Source organism: Furipterus horrens, unplaced genomic scaffold (assembly GCF_987537825.1).
Source record: "Furipterus horrens unplaced genomic scaffold, mFurHor1.1.pri manual_scaffold_9, whole genome shotgun sequence".
In the NCBI taxonomy this organism is placed as follows: Eukaryota; Metazoa; Chordata; class Mammalia; order Chiroptera; family Furipteridae; genus Furipterus; species Furipterus horrens.
The window spans coordinates 99,075,873-99,098,432 of NW_028327179.1; the positions used below are offsets into that span (position 1 = coordinate 99,075,873).

The 22,560-nt window shown below is 49.4% G+C and overlaps 1 protein-coding gene across 1 annotated transcript in view; it reads left to right on the plus strand.

Moving 5' to 3' along the window:
* Window positions 1-22,560, plus strand: part of CNTNAP2 (contactin associated protein 2) — a 1,071,500-nt gene that overhangs the window by 1,030,802 nt on the left and 18,138 nt on the right. Inside the window, exon 21 of the mRNA XM_090286919.1 lies at window positions 17,881-18,120. Coding sequence (XP_090143045.1) covers window positions 17,881-18,120 — 240 coding nt within the window. The remainder of the gene's footprint in view (window positions 1-17,880; window positions 18,121-22,560) is intronic.

Sequence of the window (22,560 nt, forward strand, 5' to 3'; positions counted from 1 at the left end):
AGCCACCGGCCTTATATTCCAAGCCATTTTATCGGTTCCCCTCAGAACAGGACTGGTCAGATGGCCAGGGCAGATAAAGTGATTTTGAGGGATTATAACTCAACTTTGCTGAAATGTAGTCCAAAAACAGTACTACTAACTGTGAGAGCAAATGTGAATAAAGGCCCGTAGAGAGGGCCCTGGGCACCTGCCCTGAGACCCCCAGGTCAGGTGGGCAGACACCCAGCCGTGGTTTGTGGCCATTTTCAAATCCTTTAGGTAATGCGCTTTCCTCTGAGAACGTGCCCTGAAGCATCCGCTCGGAGGATGCTGTGGGCAGGAGATGGGAGGCAACCGTGAGGATTTTATTAAAGGACCATCAATATGCGTTTATACAGTCACAGAGCCCTATTTGGTTATGTAAAACATTGCCTTCTGGAATGATTTATACCCCAGAACCTGGAAACTGAGGCTGGCATGCTGCTGCATTGTCGAAAAACACTCCTTTTGGTCCCTCAAGGGACCTTAAGAAAAAGAAAACAGAGGGGAAAAACCTTAACTACGGGCAAAACTCTCTTAGGAATAGTTATCTGAGGAGCTTTTAAGCACAAGGCCATGTTGTTCTGTCACTTTTCTTACACAAATGGCAGGACTATTAGAATCTCGAATGAAATTATCTGCAAAAGTTTTCCACCAGGGTCAAAGTTGTTTTAAGTCATTTTTCAGGGGTGAATTTTCACACAGACAGACACACACAGAAATATCCAGAAGCAGGGGGGAATTTGTACACACTTCCAGCTTACATGTTCCAGTGTCTTGATTGCAATAGTATAATACTCACATAGGTGTGTCTACACTATTTGGGAAAATTCACCGAAACTGCACATACACTTAAAATAGGTGCATTTATTGTATCACCAATTATACATCAGTAAGCTTGATTCCAAAACTAAAAGGCAAACCAAAGAAATTCCATTTCATATTCCATTACTATATTGGTATCTGTAGTCTCCAGCTTCTGGTGTTTTTATAACCAAGTATTTTAAGTTTGAGTACAAACATAGTCAACAGTTTCCTGTATTAGGACTCAAGTTTAGCCAGGAAATTAACTTTAAGCCCCAAAGTCATGTTATTTTGAGATAAAACAAATACAAAATTTTTAAAAATCTTAAAATAACCAGCTTGTGCAGCCCACAGCCAGCTAATGCAACTTGAAAACTCAGATAAGCCCCCGAAATCAAAACTCAGTTTTGCAGGACTTAGCAGGGGTTGGGGAGCCATCAAGGAGTCTATTCTATGTTTTGAGAAAGTGAAAAAACCCGGTGTGAAGCCTGTCCAACAAATAGTAGCATCCACTCTTTTGAAGCAAACCTTAGTTCTGAGGATTTCATTTCTGTTTCATTTTTCTGGTGCCTTTTGATAACCAAGGCAATCTTTAGTTCTTGGAGCTGCTTCCTCAGACAATGCATTGATATGGCCACACTCACCTGGCTCAGTGGGGTTAGACGCATCCCTGCAGCAGCAAACTATTTGGGGAGCCCTTGGGGGGCTGGTCCAAGCGCAGGGCGTGCTGCGTCCTTCCTGCATGCCCAGCCAGGTCTCCCAGGAGCCGGGAGACCACAGCCTCCGTTTCACTCAGGACAGGGCAGGTGAGGGGTTTCCTCAGCCACCTCCCTTTTGGAGAGCAAGTGCCCTAAACGGCGCCTTTGACCACCCCTCCAAAGTGAGAAACACACCGTTCTGAACGGAGCCCAACTTCTTCCTATGTCCTCGGGCTCCGGTTCTCCCTCCCACCCCCAGAATCGCCCCCTTGGCAGGTGAGAAGTTCACATTCTGCACTTGGACTTGCCTGTGCACACATCAGCAAGCTCCCAGCCTGGACTGCGCCGCTCCGGGCCACAGTACAGAGCTCAGATCGGGACGCAAGGGGTGTTATTCCTGACCAACCAGGCGAAAGCTCAAACCGAACCAACAAAGGGGAGCTGGGCCTTCCAGGGGTGCATGTCAGGCAGTCCGCACCTCTGCACCCCCTGAGAGCTAGAAGTGTGGCCAAGGTTAGCTTTATCCTGAGGGTTAGTAATGATGATCCTGGCTCAGAAGAGACAACACAATAAACCCACTTCCTCCATATGCCAGCGCAGCTGCCCTTTGAAGACACTCAGTGCCCACATCCTCCTTCCTGTGTTGATAGCATTCGGATTTAAATACAAATCTATTTCGATTGGCGGCGTTTTCCCTCTCCCACTCTAAGTGCTAAAAGTTTGCCACGGTAACTTCATGTCCTTCATGTCTGTGACTGCATGCGCCCCCACGCCGGCACCCCTCCCTCACTGAGAAGTCAGCTGCTGCCGGTCTCTGTGTATTGATCTGCTCTGTATTCAAGGCTGAAATCCGAGAGGCAGAGGACAGAGTCAGCAGGACCTAGTTCCCGCACGTGAACACTCACCGCTCCGGCTCGGCCAGTCCGTTCCGTGGTCCCTTGTGCCGTGAATCAAGCGCAGACTCATCTGGGGTCAGATTACTTTTTCTCCAGAAACGTGTCCCATAATTTGAAAACAAAGTAAGAGACTGCGCAATTAGCAGGGAACAGAATCCGTCAAAGGACGGTCCACTCAGGAGAGCCGCGCCACGTGCCACGCCAGTCACCGGAGTGAGCCTCCTTTTTCTGTACCTGTGGGGACTTAGATTTCCGAGAACCAGGAGCGGGTATCAATGGCCCTAGTTCAGCGATCAATAAGCTGTGTGACGAGTTACTTAGCAGAACTAAGCCTTGGTTTCCTCTTCTATAAACTGCAACTATTAATACCACCACTCTGCCCTGGCTGTGTGGCGCACTCGGCTGGAACGCCATTCCATGCACCAGAGAGTTGCCAGTTTTATTATCAATCAGGGCACATACCAAGGTTGCAGGTTCGATCCCCGATCCCCCAGTTGGGGCACATTAACAGGCAACCAACTGATGTTTCTCTCTCACATCTCTCTCTCTCTCTCTCTCCCTCCACCTCTCACCAAAATCAATGGAAACATGTCCTCAGATGAGGATTTTTTTTTAAATCTTCCACTCTTACATCATTTTGGAAAGGTGATTCTGTGCCTCTGTGGCTACATGCACACACAGTGCATGGTGACACAGGCATTTTGTCAGTGTTCACAACTTTAGCTTTTTAAACATTTGTCCATTTAAAACGCAGCACAAATTTTTATCAACGCGCACTTTTTTCCATTTTACTTGACACATGATCTTTCCACTCACTCATGACATTGGCCAAAAAGGACTGGCAGTGAAGAGTTGTGTCGTATAAAAATGTCTCAGGTGCCCTCAGAGTGACCAGCCCACAGACTCATAGATAGGAACAGCCACTGAGCGTCCCCTCACCAACATGAGTGACACGCCCGCCCACGGCTGCCCGCGCTGCCAAGGAGTGGCGCCCCCAGAGGTGACCATTCAGGCAATAGAGCTCCCGGGACAAAAGGCCAGTGGCTGTTCCCTGTTAAAACAAGCGGTACCCTTTACCGGATTCACTTTCCCAACCTTGATCAACATTGCCAAACCACGCACATGGAAACAGTGTTAGAAGAAGGTTCATTGCAAACGAAGCCTTTTCGGGTGGCTGCCCTTCTCTCCATCACTCTGCCATCACCAGACCCCCGGCCCCTCCTGCAGGACGGGGTGTTCTCTCCCCGGTCTCCCCGCCTTTAGTGCATTCTCCAGTCTATCCCGTTCACCGGTGCCAAACTGACCTGACCTACGTCACTGATTAAAGTCTCCCATGCTCATAAATGTCCTGTGTTTTACCGCAACTGAAAAATGAAAAGTCTTCAGAGATGCTCCAACGCTTGCCAAATTGGACACCGGAGGTGCCGCACACCGCCCACCCCAGGCCAGCTTCTCAGCTTTCCCTGGTGCCCCTGGGTGGCATGTCCAGGTCCCACGTGTGGCCCGTGGGTTTCCTTGTTGTGGGATATGCCTGCCCCCCGCCCCTGCTCCTTCCCTTTCCAGGTTGTACCCTGGGTCAGCAATCATTCCTGTTGTCACTTCCTGCGGGCTTCCCTTGGTCCCCTGTGCCCCAGTCCAGACCTGCAGCTCTTTGCTAATGCTGCATGGTGGCCTTTTTTGTGGTTGACCTTGGCTGATGTTTATTCTTGACAGCGAGAGCCCTGTAGGGGAGTGTGGTTTACCTGTTTCTTTCTGTCTCACCGGGGCCAAACATGGGGACTTTATCCAGAACATATTAGTAAATACTCCTGATTTTAACTAAACGTTTGTTTCACATGTAGGAAGTGAGATTAAATGTACACATAGGAAATCAAAACAATTGCTTCGTAGTTCACATGTGGATGTTTGTATGTGAAAACTGCACTAGGACTCAGACACGCAGGAAGTTGCGTGCCTAGGAAAGACACATCTCACGCACTCACAGCCTGCAGCGCCGGGGCCCAGGCTCTCCACTGTGTGGGTCGGACATGTACCGCCTCCGAGAAGAAGCTTCCGGTCTAGTAGGGGAGAAAAACCTGGGTCACAGACAGGCAACAAACCCTGCTACTCCTGACAACTCTGGGGAGACCAGCAGGTGCACCCAGCTCCGTCAGGAGGTAGTTCAAGGTGGGTGGCCCCCTGGATGGTGTGAGTGGACCGGCAGGGATCAGAGCGTGGAGGATCTTGGTCGTCCCGCGGGGTGTGTCCTTTCCAATAGAGTCGGTGACCGAAGGAGAACAAGGGGAGCCGTGTGAGTTTTAGGGACACTCCTCAGAGGGCAGGATGGGGAATGATGTTGGAAGAGAAACGCAAGGTTGCAGGCAGCCAGGAGGCTACCTCGGGAACTTGGACGTGGCCAGAGGCAGGCGGCAGTGAAGACACAGAGGGGAGCATTTGAGGACCTGCAGACTGAAGGCCTGGGAGGGGACCGATCTTGGCTGCCAGGGGATGCCTGGCCTGGCCCCAACCCCCCGGGAGTCTCGTCCGCTTACAAGGGCGCCCAGGCTGCAGCTTGAGAGACCACAGCCAGGGGCTGTGCACTTCTGTTTAAGTTTTTGGAACAGAACCGGCCTCCCTTATAAATACACCTCTCTCCGTCCGTTTCCAGGTATTCCGCTTTCGGTGAGCAGGAATGCGTGCGAGCAGAGCAGTGAGGATCAGGGTAGAAGAAGGGTTAAGATATGTAACATCCCCAGGCCTGTTTCCTCTGTAAAATGAAAGGGAAGATAATAACTACCTCCTTCACAGAGGAGCGCAAGGATCAAAGGAGATAATGCATGTAAATTGCCCTGCGCAGGGCGTAAAATCCGTGCTCAAGCTGGCAGCGACTAGCATGATGACGGTCCCCTGTGCTTGCCGAGCGGAGTGGAAGGAGACAACTAGGGGGGCTCCTCAGGTCTTCTAGAACTACCCCCACGGCTGCAACAAGGGCAAAGCCTCCCTTCTTAAAGTAAGGAAAGACACCTCGATATAGATGCATTTTCTATGCTGAATTTGAAGACAGTGTTTTGTCTTTTTATAGGAAGACCTGGCATCGGTTCTGTGTGTGTGTGTGCCATTCACTTCAGGGTGGATTGTTGTCCAAATTCAGAAATTGAGGGTGCAGGCAGTTAAATTGCTAGAGAGATGGAATATTTAAATGATCCTCTGGAAGTTGCCTTTGAGGCAAGTTTGTCTTTTCTTTTGGAAGGCCCTTCAGGAAACTCATTCACTAGGACAATATCACATCATTCAACTCGCAGGGATATTTTTGACGTCCCAAGATGTCTTTTTTGCTGCAGGAATTTTAACAGAGTTTCACTGTCTAAACTGTCTGGAGAGCCCTGACCCATGTGACTCCATGGGTGGGGCATCATCCTGCAAGGTGAAAGGTTGCTGGTTCGATTCCCAGTCAGGGCACAGGCCTGGGTTACAGGTTCAGTCCCAGTCAGGACACATACAAGAGGCAACCGATCAATGGGTCTCTCTCCCATCAGTGTTTCTGTCTCTTTCCTTCTCCCTCCCTCCCTCTCTGCCTGGAGTTAAATAAAGTTTAAATTGTCTGCAGAGAACATGCTTGTCGCTACCCTGGGATACCTTTAGAGTCATCATTACTTTAAAAGATTGGCAGTTTGCTCCTTAATTGAGGACTTCTCTCCAGATGTGAAACATACAGTAGAACTTCTTAGTGAAAGGAATGGTTAGGAAGGGTGACCCTTATTTCAGTAGCTTCTAGGAGACTCCTCAGGACTCCCCCAGAGCAGTGGCCAGGGCTGCAGCCGAGGGACCGCGGGCGGGACACCTGCGTGTAACATGAAGCACAAGGATGAGCTAACGTGCCGTGAGAACAAGACACCGGGTGACTACGTACTCCCAGCTCTCTGCTCTGAAAGGAACCAGGATCCCAGGCCTCACACAGGCCAGGTCATGGGCTCCGGCTCCCAGTCACCAGCCCAGGCCTGCAGTCTCCTTGTGGGGCGTAGAGGCAGGGCATCAGCACGTCTGGTTCCCTGGCCGCCGGGCCGTCAGTGCGCGGCGTCCCGTGCTGCGGCAGCAGGCCCTTCCTTTGGGGCTCTCTCAGTGCGTCTGTGTCTCTCCTCCTCTCCTTCTGAGGACCCCAGTCACTGGATTAGGGCCCACCCTCATCACATATGACCTCGTTTTAATTCAATTACATGTGCAAGGACTCTATTTCCAAATATGGTCCCCTTCACAGGTACCGGGGTTAGAAATTCAACATATCTCTGGGGAACCCAACTCAGCCCACAGCAGGGTCCCTGCAGGTCTTTGCTCTGGTGGCTGGGCTGGGCTGATGGCTGCACCTGTGTATGCTGAGGTGCTATGGTTTGGGGGACAGTCATGCTGTGGGTTCCTAAAGGTCATGGTCCCACCATTTCCTTCTGTCCGCCCGCCTGTCCTTCCATCATTGGGCTGTGCGTGGGCTACAGGGCCACCAAGCTGGCTCACCACCCGCCGCCCCCAGACAGGTGAGGCCGTCTCACCAGGAGGCCCCCTCATGCTCACATGCCAAACTGGATGCAGAGCTGCGCACAGGAAGCTTGAAACCCCACCGGTCTACACCTGGGCACGGGGTCCGCCCTCACTCCAGCCCCTAGTTTCAACCTGTCAGGGAAAGCCAGGACACACATGCAGGCGTGGCCTCGGGGCCTTTGTGATTCTGTTCCTTGGGCCTCACGTGCTTTTCCCCTACGTGAGTGCGCGGCTTCCTTGACGTTGATTCAGGACGCAAATGTAACCTCAGCAGAGTCTTTCGCTGATTGTCCTGTCTCAGACAGCATCTCCCTCCCTCCCTCCGTCCCTTCCCTGCTCTCATTCTTAGTGAAATGTCACTTCAGAGCCGTAGGCTTTCTGTGAGAAAAGGCATGGTGTTTTACTTACTGCTACCCTGGTGTTTGAGCTCACCCTCCAGAAGCAGCCCTTTCGTCTTTCCCTTATTCATTAATTCACACAACAAATAGCATCACTGCCCAGCATATTATCATAATGCAGAACATGATATGAAATTAAATTATAGCCTTCAAAGGTAGGAACTCTTTTTCAGTACTGAACTTCCACCACCTAGCATACAGCACCTATTCAGTAAATCCTTGGATGGATGGATGGATGGATGGATGGATGGACAGACAGATGGATGGATGAATGATGGATGGATGGATGGACAGATGAATGGATGGATGGATGATGGATGGATGGACAGGTAGGTGGAGGGATGGATGGATGGATGGAAGGATGGATGGATGGACAGATGGATGGATGAATGGATGATGGATGGATGGACAGATGGATGAGTGGATGATGGATGGATGGACGGGTGGATGGATGGATGGAAGGATGGATGGATGGACGGGTGGGTGGGTGGATGGATGGACAGATGGATGAGGATTAAAAGTTGATCTGTGTAAGACTTTCATCTCAGTCTTGCTCTAAAATGAAAAACACATTTTTTCCCATGGAATTTGGCCCAAAAACCAAACAGTGAGAAGAAGATATACAAACAGTAGATAGCATCAGGGCCAAAGAAATGCCCTCTTTTGAAAAAGATGACTCTCTTATTTTAAAACTGTTCACAAGTATTACAGCACTGGTGGTGATCAAGACGACCTTCAGGGAGGAGGGAGCTCCCAGGGGTTTGTGATTCCCAGTCACTTTTGCAGAAAGGCGGCCAGGTGACACAGTACAGAAGTATGGCTTCTACTCCACTTTATCAGACAGGAAAATAATAGATTCAGACCCTCATTCAGAAAGGCCAAGTCCAGAGCTATGTGACAGCTGCCTCCATAGCGTAACAAAATAATGCTCCCAGCAAGGCAAACGTCATCAGGAAGCCACCTCGTGTGTCCTGCCAGGGCCGACCTATCCATGAGGCTCAGTAGCCACAGTTCCTAGGGCTTCAGTCTTTAGAGAGCCCTGAAAATGTTTCAATTTCTTTTAAAACCAGAAGGAAAGATATGAACTTTTAGGTGGAAGCAAATGTTTTGATATTTTAACATCTTCATCTTCAGTCCTAGAATAGCCTGTTTGTTGCGGAGGAAAAAGCCCTCGAAGGCGGGCGGAGAGTCTGTCGAAGCCAGAACGTGGCCTTGCTCGTCATCGGGTCTCCAGTGCTGATGAAAACCTTCTAGACAGACACTCAGTTAGAAACACCAAAACGTGCGCCTGCCAAGAGAGTCGAAACCTCAGTTACCCAGAAAAACAACCCTTTCAGGCAGATTCATGTTCCCGAGATGCTGGGGATTCACAGTCACATATTTCAGAAGAGAGAGTAATTCAGTTGCCCCATAAAATATTGTAAGCTCCCGTACTCTCTGAAACAAAGCACACAGCGTGATGCCAAGGGAAAATGACGGCCAGCTCATTCTAGAAAATGCATTTTCTCCCCAGGCTGCTGCCACCGTAATTTGCACCTTCTGACGTGAAGATTGACAGGCCAGGGACATGTACAGGCAGGCGGCGGGGGCAGAGGTAATAACAGGACCAGAGACGGAGCCCAGCTGGGAAAATAAGCCTGCAGCTAGCACAGCCGGAGGTGAAAATGAGGATCCCCACAAAAACATTGCCCAAAAGAGCCCCTCGTCCTTCGTTAAAAGGAAAGTGAAAATCAACAGACCTCTAAACCCCACGGGAGTCATACACGTCACTGGATTTAGGTGACTTGGGGACAGATGCAGGTGTGGTTGGCTTTGCGCTTCCTTTTCTTCGGGGCTTTGTTTGGATAGTTCGCCCTCGTGCCGTCAGGGGCACTTAACAATTCACAAGGAGACAGCTCTTGAGGAACACGGATTTTCTGAAAGTCGGGGTGGTGGACATTTGCAGTTCGTTTGGCTCTGTCACGGGACAGTTTCAGGCATGGGGGCCATCTGCTGTGCATGCCCTGGTTTATTACCGCTGCCTGTCCCAAAGGCTCTCTTCTGAACTGAATGTCGCCCTGGGTTCATTCTGTCCACGAGGAGACAGTCTCGGAAACCACCTCCGAGAACGGACGCCAGACTCCATCCTTTCCTGTCTCAACCACATCACAGTCGTACTCCCAAGTCGCTTTCATTAAAACACCCTCGTCCTGTGTGGACTGGAGGGTTTGGGTGCCAGGGAGGAGGGCGCAGCTGCTGTGAGGGGTGTTCTATGCAACTTGGCATTGAAGGTGGTGTGGTGGGGGGCGGGGTAGTATTTTCAGTTGGAGAAATCAGCCATTTGTTTCTGCTAAACTTTTCTAGTTAGAGCCAGGCGATAATTTCAGCCTCGCAAAGTCCCTTTGGCTCATGAACCCGGTCATCCCACGGATAACCGCCCCTGTCTACGAATTGCCTTGACACGTTGGTCAGTGTGCCACTAACGTCGTCATCCAATTAGTAAAGTAATAAAACATCAGCCTGGAGCCCTACCACTAACATTCCTGCCCGAGGCCAACTTCACTCTCTGGTCGAATTCCACCCACGGTTCATCTCATTATGAAACACCGTGAGCCCGTACATATCTGTCTTAACCATGGAAGCATCATGAGACTTACTAAAATGCTTTACTGAAATGTAGATAGCCGCTTCCTTCTCCCCAGCCTAGTAGGGTGTCCTTCCAATCCGAAAATAATGAGTTGCATTTAAAGGTAGAGCAGAGAGAAAGGGGTTGTGGGAAGAAACACACTGGAGACCCACTACCGACCACATCTGGACTCCCCCCCTTGGTAGCATCGGGAGAGTATAATTGTAACGTTCACATTCAGGCGATGATCCGCTCCGTGTCAGGTTCGGCCTCAAAGTACTTTGTCTCCCGAACATCATTTCATAGGTCAGGGCCCCACGATTTGAATTCTATCACATGTTAATGATGGACCATGGAGAGCAAATTGAGGGACACCCCACCCCCAGCCCGCTTTTGGCAGCATCCCCTCTCTGCAAACCTGTCAAGCCTCATTGCTGAACCCCAGCCTCAGCCGCCCAGTCCTGATGCTTTAATGTCAACCTGTCATACAGTCTTAGTCCTCAAAGGACTTCTTTCTCTTGGATAAGGCAGCTTGAGAGACCTCCTGGTGTGGGAATTAAAATACAAGCGAGAACAAAGGAAGGAAACCACTTTTTGTCTTCCTGAATCATTCAAGCCGACATTATCTGGAAATGCAAAAATTTGTTAACACACTCTTCCCAGCCTGCCCTGCATTCTGCTGCTGGTGTGCCCGGGGAGCTAGCTGCAAACAGCCAGGGGCTGGGAGAGGCTGGATTCGTAGTCAGGGGGTTGGAGAGGGATTGAGGGAAAAACTAAAAAGCTTAAACTCACTCGGCTTATAAGGTCGACTACCGTCTAACGGGGTTTTCCTCAGCCTAAAAAAAAGGTCAACCCAGTAAATTTAATTGCAAAACGTTTTAGCAGAAGCAGGCCACGCCGAGAAAGAAATTAGTCTTTTATACTACATTTCAGTTTGGACATTTTGGACATAAGATTTTGGTAATTTTCTACTTTTGTTGCCTCAAGTTCAAGTGCAAGAGTAAGAAGCAGGTCCGTGGTTCGAGTTCGTGGGAAACTCAGACCGCACATGAGTGCTCTGTCCTCCAGCAGCCAAGAGCTAGGACACGTGGCTTATATTTTGAAGACTCTGAGAGGTCAACTCAGACCTGCATTTCCAATGAAGTAAATCGCAGCACCGGCTCCGCGGGATGACTGACAGCTAAGCCCGTTTTTCTGCAAGGTCTTGTGACTTCCAGGGCCTGTTATTCTCGCCCCGAAAAGTCACGCCAGGTAGTGGGGCACCTGAGGCTGCAGAAGAGGGGTACTGGGCTCTCTGTCTTGTGGCTGAGAACTGGGAACATTCAGGGAAGAGTGGAGAATGTGTCATTGTGTGATGCCAAGGGCAGTTTGGAAGCTCCTCAGAGGCCCTGTCTGCCTCTCTGTACTGTAAGCACAGCTATGTGATATCTCCCCCCCAAAGAAGTTCAGGGACTAGAATAAGTATATACAAATAAAAATGGAATACTGTCTGCTGTTGCAAAATAGTGTAGTACTCTAGCATCTTCGCATGAAGACGTTTCTTTTTATTGCTATTTCTGAAAAAAAATCCAATTTTGTTTTATCCATCCTTAGAAGAATATTTACAGAGACAATGTAGGAGGGAAGAAAAGATGCTGTTTCTCCCAGCAGGTCACATCTTTGTAATGGAGTTAGTGAAGGTCATAGGTCAAGAGCTATGTAAAGAACACCTGCGTATTTAGTCCCGCCTCTCTTCGTGAGAGAGAAAAGCATGCAATAAATACAGTAAAAGATTAATCAAATGTCGCAATGTCCATATCAGCTATGGGTACAGATTTGAGTCCCGCACGTGTGTCTTTTGTAAGACAGCTGGTGGAAGATGTTACTGATCAGAAAATTCAGCCTCTGATAGCCGGGAGCTGACCTTGAACCCCGAATCCACATTTCAGTTCCCTGCCTTGTGTTCATCACACGATCTTGTTAGAATTGAGGAATGAGGTTTTACCTGGGTTTTATTTTGCTTTTAGAGATTAGCGCTCAGCTGTTCTGTTACTGTGTTTGGGAGGGGTGGATTTTTTCAGTTATGATCACCTGTCTCCCTTTTACTTATATCGGGACCCATTCAGGCTCCGTGTGACTATGGCCCATAAGGGAACATGGCAGCCACCTCATTACCCACAGCAGCTGGTCTGTCAGGGACCCCTGGAAGCTCGACCCCGAGCCTGGGAGTCCCACTTTAGGACGGCTGCCAACGCGGCAGCACCCTGGCCATGTTTCCAGTGTACATCCTGTGACTACACGCCAACCTCCTTCTGGTCCGATTTTACAAGAATTCGTCAAAGTTTCACGCAGGCAGGGATTTCACACCCGCTCTCCACTTACTCCGTTAGCCCCGTGTGACCTCTGCTCCAGCCTTGCGAAGGGCTGGTTGCGCATGGAGGTTGAAGAACAGCACAGCCGTATCTCAAAGACGAGACAGATTTACTTCTGGGAATAAACACCCGACAACCTCTCAGATCTATTTGGCTACGTCCGCCCCCTCGGGTGGGGCCCCATTCCACAGCATGTGACCCCATGAAGCTGACAGACTCTGGCCCACAGCAGACTCTGCTGGACCTAACCCCCCGCCCATGGTGGCCGGTCCCATCCGACAGGACCAGACTCTGTATGACAGACTGTCATACAGTCTGTCACAGTTGAGCACGCAGTCACTGGAGGATTACATCATGCCAGGCGCTGCTGCAGACGTGTCAGAGACCACAAAGCGAAGGCACATCCAGTCTCTGCTCCCAGAGGCACAGTTCAGGTTTCTGGCCCGAATGGAGAGGGACTGAGCACACCTGTCCAGGCAGAGTGAGGAGCAGAATCAGGCAGGGAGCCATGGGAGGCCTCTTTCTGAAGGACTGGGGCCCCCTGATGTTCCAACATGATGAGTAATCAGGGATTAAGTGTGAAGAGAGCAGAGGAAGATGTCATTCCACTGCCTGGAACAGAGGAGGAAAATCAAGTTCTTCCCCGACACTACTCCCCGGCAATGAGTAATGGGAGGACCAGCGGCACAGTTTTTGCCATTTCTGGTTTACTGCTTTACTTATTTACTTAATATTTTCCTTTAAATGGACTCACCATTTGTACTTACGTGAACTTATGTTAAAAGGAAAACATTGATATTAAGAGGAAATTTTGCATTGCGGTCATAAAGTGAAATACCAGTATCACTTGCTATAACAATACAAATATATATATATATATATATATATATTCGGCAGCCGTCCATCTCAAGAGACGATGGTGTAGCTTCTTAAGAGTCTATCTGCACCGCCGAGAATGGCTGTGCAGTCCGACTCGGGAGTGACACGGTATCTGTCTCCTCCCGTGTTGAATCGACATCTTGTGATGACGCTGGAGTGTCCTCTCCAGTGAAGCTGAAGCTACAGAGCCTGGGCAGGGTGATATGGAGGGTCTGCTGTTGCCCATGCAGCAGACCCCCCCTCTCTTCGCAGCTGAAGGGTCCAAGGGAAAGACGAAGTCGATACAGCTTGGCTTCAGGTGCGCCGCAGGAGTTGCCGGTGTTGACTACAACGTCAAACCGCCTTAGGGACTCCGGCTCCGGATTTTCTGTCGGGGTTTACTCCCTTAGCCTTTCCCCTGAAGAGGTATGCCGCAAGGCAGCGGAGGTTTTTTGGACTCAGAGTTTTCCTTCTCTGATGTGCTCTGACTGGGAATCGAACCAGCGACACTTGATTCGCAGGCCGACGCTCAATCCACTGAGCCAAACCAGCCAGGAAATATATATATATATGGTATGGAAATAATACGACGTTCAGTACTGTTGCCTGCTCAAGGGTCCAGGTCTGGGGTCTGCTCTCTCTTTGTTAGAAAATGGCAAGTATTGATGTGATGAAAAGGACGGTCGGGTCCCAAACGGAGCCCCTGAAAGACTGAAAGGAAATTAGTTCCTCACTCTGTGATGGATGTTATTTAACATCCAGTCTGTGGACTGCCGTCCCGTGGGTCCCCACTGGGATATATTCTTCCCAAGGGTAGGGGGAAGGGACAGAGGGGAGGACAATGCTCGGGGCCAGCTGGACAGCAATGTCTGCAGAGCCAGGGTGAGCCGGCTGGGCTGGGGACCAGGCCCTGCCAGCCTCCTATTGACCTGACAAAGTCTTAAAAGGGTGACCTGCCCAGCCCCAACCCCAGCAGCTCCTTACCAGAACTTTCCAGTCATTGGCATCTAAGGCTCATGAGCAGTCCAGGATCTTTTGGCTCTTTTTCACAAAAAATAAAAAATTAAGTTTATTTTATGTTTTATAATATTATATCCCCACCCAGAAAAAGTACTGATCGAAAACTCTAAAACAATAGAAAACATAACAAAAATCAGCTGACGAACAGATACCAGGGGATACACAAGAAGGCTATGGAGATGAACTTCAATCGTCTCCAAGGAAACGGAGAAATCTCTTTCCAGGAGCTGGCCTCCTAAGTGTTTGCCCCAGGGGGTGCTCAGACACGCCCGGAGGCCTGGGGCCCGGTTCTGTCCCCAGCCAACCAGCCAGCGAGGCTGGCTTTAATCTCCCAGTTTCCGTTCAGGCTCCCGCCTGTCCCTCGCTATTCGCAGCCTGGTAAGAACAAGGGGAGAGCGCGCTAATGCAGGCAGATGTAACGCGGCCTCCTCCTGAAGAGCACTCAGGAGCGTTTCATCTGCAGGTTGGACCAGGAACCACGTCAGTGGCTTAAGTGGGCTCTTTTCTACAGCCCACATATGTCACTGTGACCCTCAGACATGAAAGTAGTAATTGCAGCTTGAGAACTTAACTGCAGTATAGCGATTGTACCCCGTTTCTAAAATTTGCATTCTTTAGAGCAGGTCTCCCCCAACTGGCACCTTGGCCAAGACCTCTTCGGGCAGGAGGTAGCTTCTTACAGTAAATCGTATTTTAATATTCATCTCGGTTTGAGGCCAGTGCAATCAGCATAATTAACTTGTAATAAGCTCAAATGCACGGAAGGGGTAGCCTCACAGTCACTTGTTAGGTGCTCTTAAGAGGTGTGGATCTTTATTCCAGACAGGCATTTGCAGAACCGGCTGGTGCTCTAAATGATGTGTGCAGAACTGGGACATCAGTTCACGGCATCTTTGGACACCATGCTGTTGGCTCAGTCACCAAGGAAATGTGGTCTTAAAGCCATTAAAATTTGTTTCTATTTGTAAAAAGCTTCACTATGCCATTCCTAGAAAGAATCCCTGATAACAAATGCCAAAATTAAAACACACCACATAAATATGACAACAATATAATACAGTCCATTGTTCAGACAGAAACTAGTTTTTTTATAAGAAACATAAACGTGTCTCCATTGGCAGAGCCTTGCCTTCTCGGAGTCTCAGTTTCCCCTTCTGTGCAGTGGGGATGACCCTGTCTAGCCCAGAGAGTTGTTTGGAGACTTGATGAAATAATGCACAAAAACTGCTAACCACAGTACCTCACATGTGTACCAACTTTGGTTCATAAATGGGGCTTAATATTCTTACGGTCACGTGGCCCAGAGTTGGACCCATCAGGATCAGAAGAACCAAGAGCATGGATCACAGTCGTGCCCCCGTCCCAGGGGTGGGGGTCTCAGCCCAGGGTCTTTCGAGGCACCTTGACAGACTTTGGAACACTCTCCGGGTTTGGAACATCTTTCGGGAAGGGAATGAGAATTGACACAACAGGAGTTTTCCCCAACACAGAGAAAGGACAGAAAGGCAAAAGCCAAAGGAGAGAGTGAGCAGAGTGAAAGTGTCCCCGGGGAGAAGGGAAACGTGTTCCTGCCGCCCCAGCCCCAGCCTCTGCCCACGCAGCTGACATTTCCACCAGGGCTCACAGCCCCGCTCCTTCCCACGGCCCCTCTGGTCCCAGATCCACCATCAGACACCCGCTCCCTGGGGGTCCCCCCTGGCCGTCTCCCTTGTGTGTTACTCCTCCCTGGGGGGGCAGCTCAGGGGGAGACGCTCAGGGAAGGGCAGCCCTTTAAGAAGTGGGATGTACATTGCATGGGGGTAATGGTATTCCCTTCTCCACAAGCTGGTTCTGAGATTCAATGTCTGATTCATATAAGGCATCTAGCACACTTCAGGGTTCAATAGATGTTAACTCGTGTTATTCTACAGCTTGTGTCTAGGTGTGTTCGTTGGTTGGTATGCTTGTTTCCCCGGTGAGATTGTGATCTGCTTGGGGGTAAATCCTTACCTGTGTCTCTGTCCTCCTGCTACTCTTACTAGATAGTCAATGAATTGAATTGAATTGGAATTGAATTGAGTTGAGTTGAATTGAGTTGTATCAAATTAGCAAATTGAATTGAATTAAATGGAATTGAATTCAACTGAAGTCCCACCAGATGGCTGCAGGCAGAGTCTACCCCCTGCCTAAGTGGCACGTGCCTTAGCTCACAGTCACAAACTGAAGCGCACTGCAGGACCACAGTGTGGGGAATCGTTCATTCAGATGTCTGTGTGTACTTGTCGAAGACCCAGAATTACCATCCTCCATCATCCCTGTTCTCACATCGCTTCCCTTCATCGAGGTCCACACGCCCCTAGTACAGGTCAGTCATTGAACGGGTTCATTAATGTGATGAGTATGAATAAGTCCCCTTTTTCTGCCCCCAAGACCTGCTCCCTTCTCTATTGATTTATTCTTTCATTAGTGGGGAGTAAAGTTTTACACAAGATTACTTCCCTGTGTTCATTCTCTAATAAGAACCATCACCTACACCGAATTCAACTGTATGAAAACGTAGTCTTCTGCCTTCCAGTCTTTGTTTTTCACAGGTCAGGTGCAAGGGTAAAGAGGTCCCATTCTTGCCCTTGGATTTAAGAGGCAATCATCGTGGGAACGTAATCTCCCACCCAGAATACAAATTGCTGACGCGCCATAGGCCCGTCACGCGTGTTTGTGGCATGGCATGGGCACGAGCATTGCTGGTATTGTCCACGATTCTCAAGCCACAGCAGCCTTGGGGTCATGAGGAGGACTTGTACAAAGGCGCAGGCTGCTGGGCCCGCCCTGCGCGTGTCTGGTTACAAGATTCTGCACGTCTGACAAGTCCCTGGGGACACCGGTGCCGCTGATTCAGGGGCCACACTGGGAGCACCGCTGATCAGAAAGATCTAGGGCTCCCTCCACATTCATTTCTGCTGGACAGACTGTAGAACTTGGGGCAGGGGGTCAAACAGACACTTGCTTCTCCGGATGTGACAATGACTGGTTATACACTGACAATGCCTCTCTCTACTCAGACTCAGCCCTGATTTGAGTGTTAGTTTAAGAAAATGTTGAGCTTACAGGTCAGGAGAAGGTAGAGATTCTCGAATGCAGACGCAGGTTTGTGACGGAGTTGGGGAGCTGTCCTGACTTTGGAAACATCTGTCAGATTCTAGCTGGGATTCTGTAAACCAACCTCAGCATGTCGAGGGGATTGGATTCGGAAGAAAGGGAACGCCCAATTACGGGCTCTAGGAACTCTTTTTTTTCCTTGTGTTTTTAATATAAGAATCCTAAAGAAGGAAATAAGAAAGACGTGAAAGAGGTAGAGGAGGGCTGGGCAGGAGGCTTGTTCAATACCTGTAAGAGAGTCACTGAAGCGTCAGAAACAAAAATCGATCAGAACCCGGTGTGTTGTTAATTTCAGCAATATCTCAAGTATCTGGGAGGTGATTATGAATGTATTTTATTTTAACAAATACAGTCTTATCCTCCTTAGCCTACCAGGTTCTCTAGTAACACAGAAGGTCCTTTGAAAGTGAAGTCTCTAGCCCTGAGCCTCATCAAGGCATTAATTAGTATTTCATCTAAAAGAACGTGACATCTTAACCCGAAACCTGAGAGTAAGATTTGGACCCAGCATTCAGAGACGAGTGTATTTTGCCGCTGGAATATACGGAGTGGGATAAGATTTTTACGTCCTCTTTCTTTTTCTTTTAGAAACAGGGAAGATCGACCAAGAGATTCACAAGTACAACACCCCGGGATTCACTGGGTGCCTCTCCAGAGTGCAGTTCAACCACATTGCGCCCCTCAAGGCGGCCTTGAGGCCCACCAACGCCTCTGCCCACGTGCACGTCCAGGGCTCGCTGGTGGAGTCCAACTGCGGGGCATCCCCGCTCACGCTCTCCCCCATGTCGTCCGCCACCGACCCCTGGCACTTAGACCACCTGGATTCAGGTAAAGTCTGGAGCGGCCTGGGGCAGATTGCTTTCCTTCTTTACACCTCAGTGTCTTCACCTGTAAAACGGGGTTAAAAACAGCACCTCGCTTTTTCATAAGTGTGTGGAAGCTCACAGAAGAATTAGCTTCATAAGTGATTAAAGGCAGAGGTTTACAAACCTTAGCAGGGAAAAGGAGAGCGGAGGAGAGGCCTCTCCGGGTAGAATGAACAGGTCTCCACAAGAACAAAGGAGAGAGCGAGTGTGTGATAATGCTTGTTCTTGCAGGTTGTAATGGGCTTCCTGTTTCCTTTAGGCCATAAAACTCCCCTGCAGCGGGGATTCACGGTCGGTTTACTCTTGGTCTCCTTCCTGGGAGTACCAGCCACGCAGAAGAGGGGATGTATGGCAGGCTCGTTTCTACATTTAGTCAGATCACAGAAGCTCCAGAAAGATTTACTTCCACGTCCGTGGGATCGCGAATGTCTTCCGTTTAAAATAATCTTCCCACCAGCTCTGGGGTCCTACATGGGACCTCACATCAGCAAGGGCACCCCAGGCTCTGTGGGCCTAAGCGCATCGTTCTGAATTCTGATTCGAGGGTTTTGCTTGTTCCAGATCATCTTCCCTGTGAGAGTAGAATAAGAATCCTCGCTGTCAGAGAGTCAGAAACAGAACAGTGTGTACACAACGGGCCGTTGCCGGCTGTAAAGCATGTGTCCCTTGAGTCTGTGTAGGCAGAAGACAGAGAGAAAGTGGAGGTGAGAGCTTGTCAGTCCTGGTCTGAACAGAGGGTGGCTGGTGCCTGGGGAAGCTTGTGAGAAAAGCAGAATCTCAGGCCCTTACCCCAGACCCACTGAGTCAGCAAGATTCCCAGGCCACTGACCATGTGCCCATGAAAGTTTGCAAGCACTAACCTAGTACAGTGTTCTCGGTCCCAGGGGCACTTTCAAATCACCCCGGAGCTTTCAAATATCCTGATATCCGGGCTCCTCCCCTGGCCCATGAGATCTGACACCTTGGGGGTGAGGTCCAGGTGTCCTTGGATGTGAAACCTCCCCCGGGGATTCCAATGTGTAGCAAAGCTTGAGAATCACTCAGCAGATAAGAGAGAGGCTTGCTGCAGGCCCCCTTGGGGAGCCCTTTTAAACAAGGTTACCAAAAGAAAAGGAAATGAATACCAATAATGCCAAAAAAACAATGTGTATGAAAAGCAACCACGCTTTAGGAGAAGTCTCAAACTGAAAAGACGTGGCAATAAGCTTGCAAAAGCTGGGCTCCCCTGACTGTGTTACAAGGAAGCTCATTGCGACAGGAAAGTTTCTTTGTAAACTTGAAGACCACCGATCAGCCCTCTTGCAACCGAGAGAGCAGACCAGAGACCAACAAGAGAACGAGAAATTCGAGAAATCCGCAATGCAGGGCGGACTCGGGGCCGCTCATGAAAGCGCGGCCTTACAGAAGCTACCGCGCCCCAGGAAGGAACCTCAGTTTGAGGGAGGGGTCATGTTATTATTCAGTTTTTGAATCAGCTGCAAACTTAATATGAAAGGCTGTCGGAGGTTGGTGGGGGCTGGGGAGGCGGGCAGGGGGAAGATGCGGCTTTAAAATGAAGTCTGTGCATCTTTGCACACAACGGGCGCCGCTGGCTGTGATGAGCGGGGCCTCTGGTGGCCTTGGTGTCACAGAGATGGCAGTGACCCACCAGAGCTGCTCACGTCACACCCCCACCAGGGCTGGTGCTTTGCAGAGACCTGGAGATGAGAACTCGAGACATCCACCCTGAGGCCTTGCAGTCTTTCTGCGCCTTTACGTTCTGTTGGTATTTAGATGCCACCAAATGATGGACACAGAAAGTGTAGTCTGAGTGAGGCTGGCTTCGCGTGATGAGGTTCTTCTCCTCTCCCGTGACACCGCGGGCTGAGATACTGATCACCTCTCTGATGCCTTTCAGGCTCTGCCCACGTTTCCCAAAACGATGGCCAGGCATTGGCATGGCCAAAACGTCCATTTAGTTTTTTCCATCAAATAAAAAACACATTTTTCATTTTCACCTATAACTTTATTGATTTGGATATTTTTAGTATGTCTGCTGTCTCCTGCTATTGGCTTCTCGTGGGCAGAGGCCAGGGCTGCTGCTAAACACCTTCCAGTGCATAAGACAGCCCCACAGCAAAGAATTATTTGGCCAAAATGTCAGTAGTACCAAGAAGCTTCACAAACCACTTCTGACGTGTTCAATCAGCCACAGCATCTTCTCCATAACTGCGCAAATCTTTCTTGAAACACTAAAGCATCCTATGCCAAAAACGTTGCATATCTTCTTCCATCTTCAATATTAAAATGGCTGCACAAGAATTCACCCATTTTGATAAGTTTTTTAATGCACGCTGATATGACAGCTGTCACAATACAATCTCACAAAATTGTTTCAAATGACATTAAAGACAACTGAGCTCAGCAAGGACCGTCTTACAGAAAAAGAGCCACGGACTTGTCGGCCAACCCAGTACTCTCCGTCATGCTGTGCACCCACAGCTCCGAGGAACAAGTCTGACACCCACCCGCCCTGCAGCGAGGCAACTTTGATAGGGGGTCGCCAGATCACTGTGGACAGAAAGTAGACGTGGCTTTGCATAGCAATATAAAGCCCCCCCCCCCATGGATGTCCCCTGCAGCCCTTCTCATGTTGTCAGAGAGAACCCCCCCGTTGGTTCTGACTTGTATGTAACCCTCCCCCACCTTGCCGTCCACCCTTCAGTAAGGAGAGAGCAAGCGTCTGTTCAGAGCCGTGACAGGTTGCAGAATTCTCAGTAGGGCTATAGAGCTTTATCAGTGCACTTACTTAAATTAGAGATTGGATCAATGTAGTGACCGTTAGTAAATAAATAACCAGTAGGTTTTCCATGAACATGCAAAACTGTGGAGGTGGTCCCCACGTGACTGCAGTTTGGGAAACGCCGGGCAGCAGGGCAGGGTGGGCCCGAGCACAGGGCCCGAGCCTGGGGTGGAAGGGGGCGTTTCTATAGGGAAACGGTAAACAAAATCGCGTTGATTTGACTTAAACGGCTCTGCTCCGTTAGGAACAGCCAGTCGCTGTTTCTCTGCCTGTTCCTCCCCGTTGATAACAGGTGCAGCATGTTTCTAAGGCACATCATTATGGCCCTTAGGAATATTTTTAGAACAAGGTGGAAAAGAACAAACCCCGCCCCAAGTTCTGATGTATTTAAAGGCCACAGAGCAACAGACAGTTGCTGTGAGTTGCCTGTCAATCACAGGCTCTGTTCTTTCTCTTTGTCAAATTCAGGAAATCCTCTTTCCTTGGAATGGCACGGATTTGCCAACAGGACACGTATTCTGTGAAAAATAAAAGCCCAGCAGTCCTGGCTGGGTAGCTCAGTGGGTTACAGCGTCGTCCCAATACACCAAGATTGCAGGTTCAATCCCTGGTCAGGGCACATGCAAGAATCAACCAATAAATGGATAAATAAGTGGGACAACAAATCTCTTTATCTCTCTCCTTTCCTCCCTTCCTCCTTCTTCTCTTTCTAAAATCAATAAATAAATAGAAATATTTTTTGAAAACACGAAAAAAAAAGTACATCTGAGAGTCAGATGCCATGAATTTCTGCACTGAGGACCAACTCCAAACTGTACAGCAGGCCATTTTACGAGGTGTTCATATTAACTCTTGGGAGGCTTTATCACATTTCATGATGCTTGATACGGAATACATCAGACTAAAGGTCATGTACTAGGCTCTTCTAGAAAATATCATGAGGTAGACAAGGCACTTTAATAAGACTTCACTTTCTAAGGAATCTCCCGGTTATGAAGATTATAACTAGTTAGTGTTTCTCAGGACTTCCTAGTGCGTAATATGGTCAGTACAGGTATGTGACAGGGTGCATGCCTCCATTAGTTTACAAGGAAGGCCCCAGGGAATCCGCCTCTGCTAGGTGCTGGCAGGTGCACTCAGTCTCCACGGTACCCTTGACATGTCTGGCCCCCACCCTGAAGCTAACCTGCGTGTAATACTGAGGGGCCCTTGACCAGGAATTCTCTGTGGGCAGGACATGGAAAACCCAGAAAGGACTGAGTGAAGTAGAAAACAGTGAACATGGCCAAATTCTCCTCCTGCTGAGAGGCAAGGTCAAGGTCATCAGGAAGCCAGGGGGGGTCCAAACCCAAACTTGTCCAGTGGATCCACTCAGGTGTGCAGAGCTATTGAAAAACCAGCCCTCTTAGGAGTGTGGTTCTCCCAGATAATCTGGGAGCACGATGGAATATGGTACCAGGGATCACCCAAGGTGACAGCCATGCCCCAGTTTGACTCCAGAATGTGCAGTCTTCCCAGCTGCTGTGAACTGAGAAATTAGGCTTGAACTTGCCACAGCCCTTGACCACTGGGAATAGTAGGTTTGATTTCTAAAGGCACCCCTGCCCTTCCTCCAGTGCC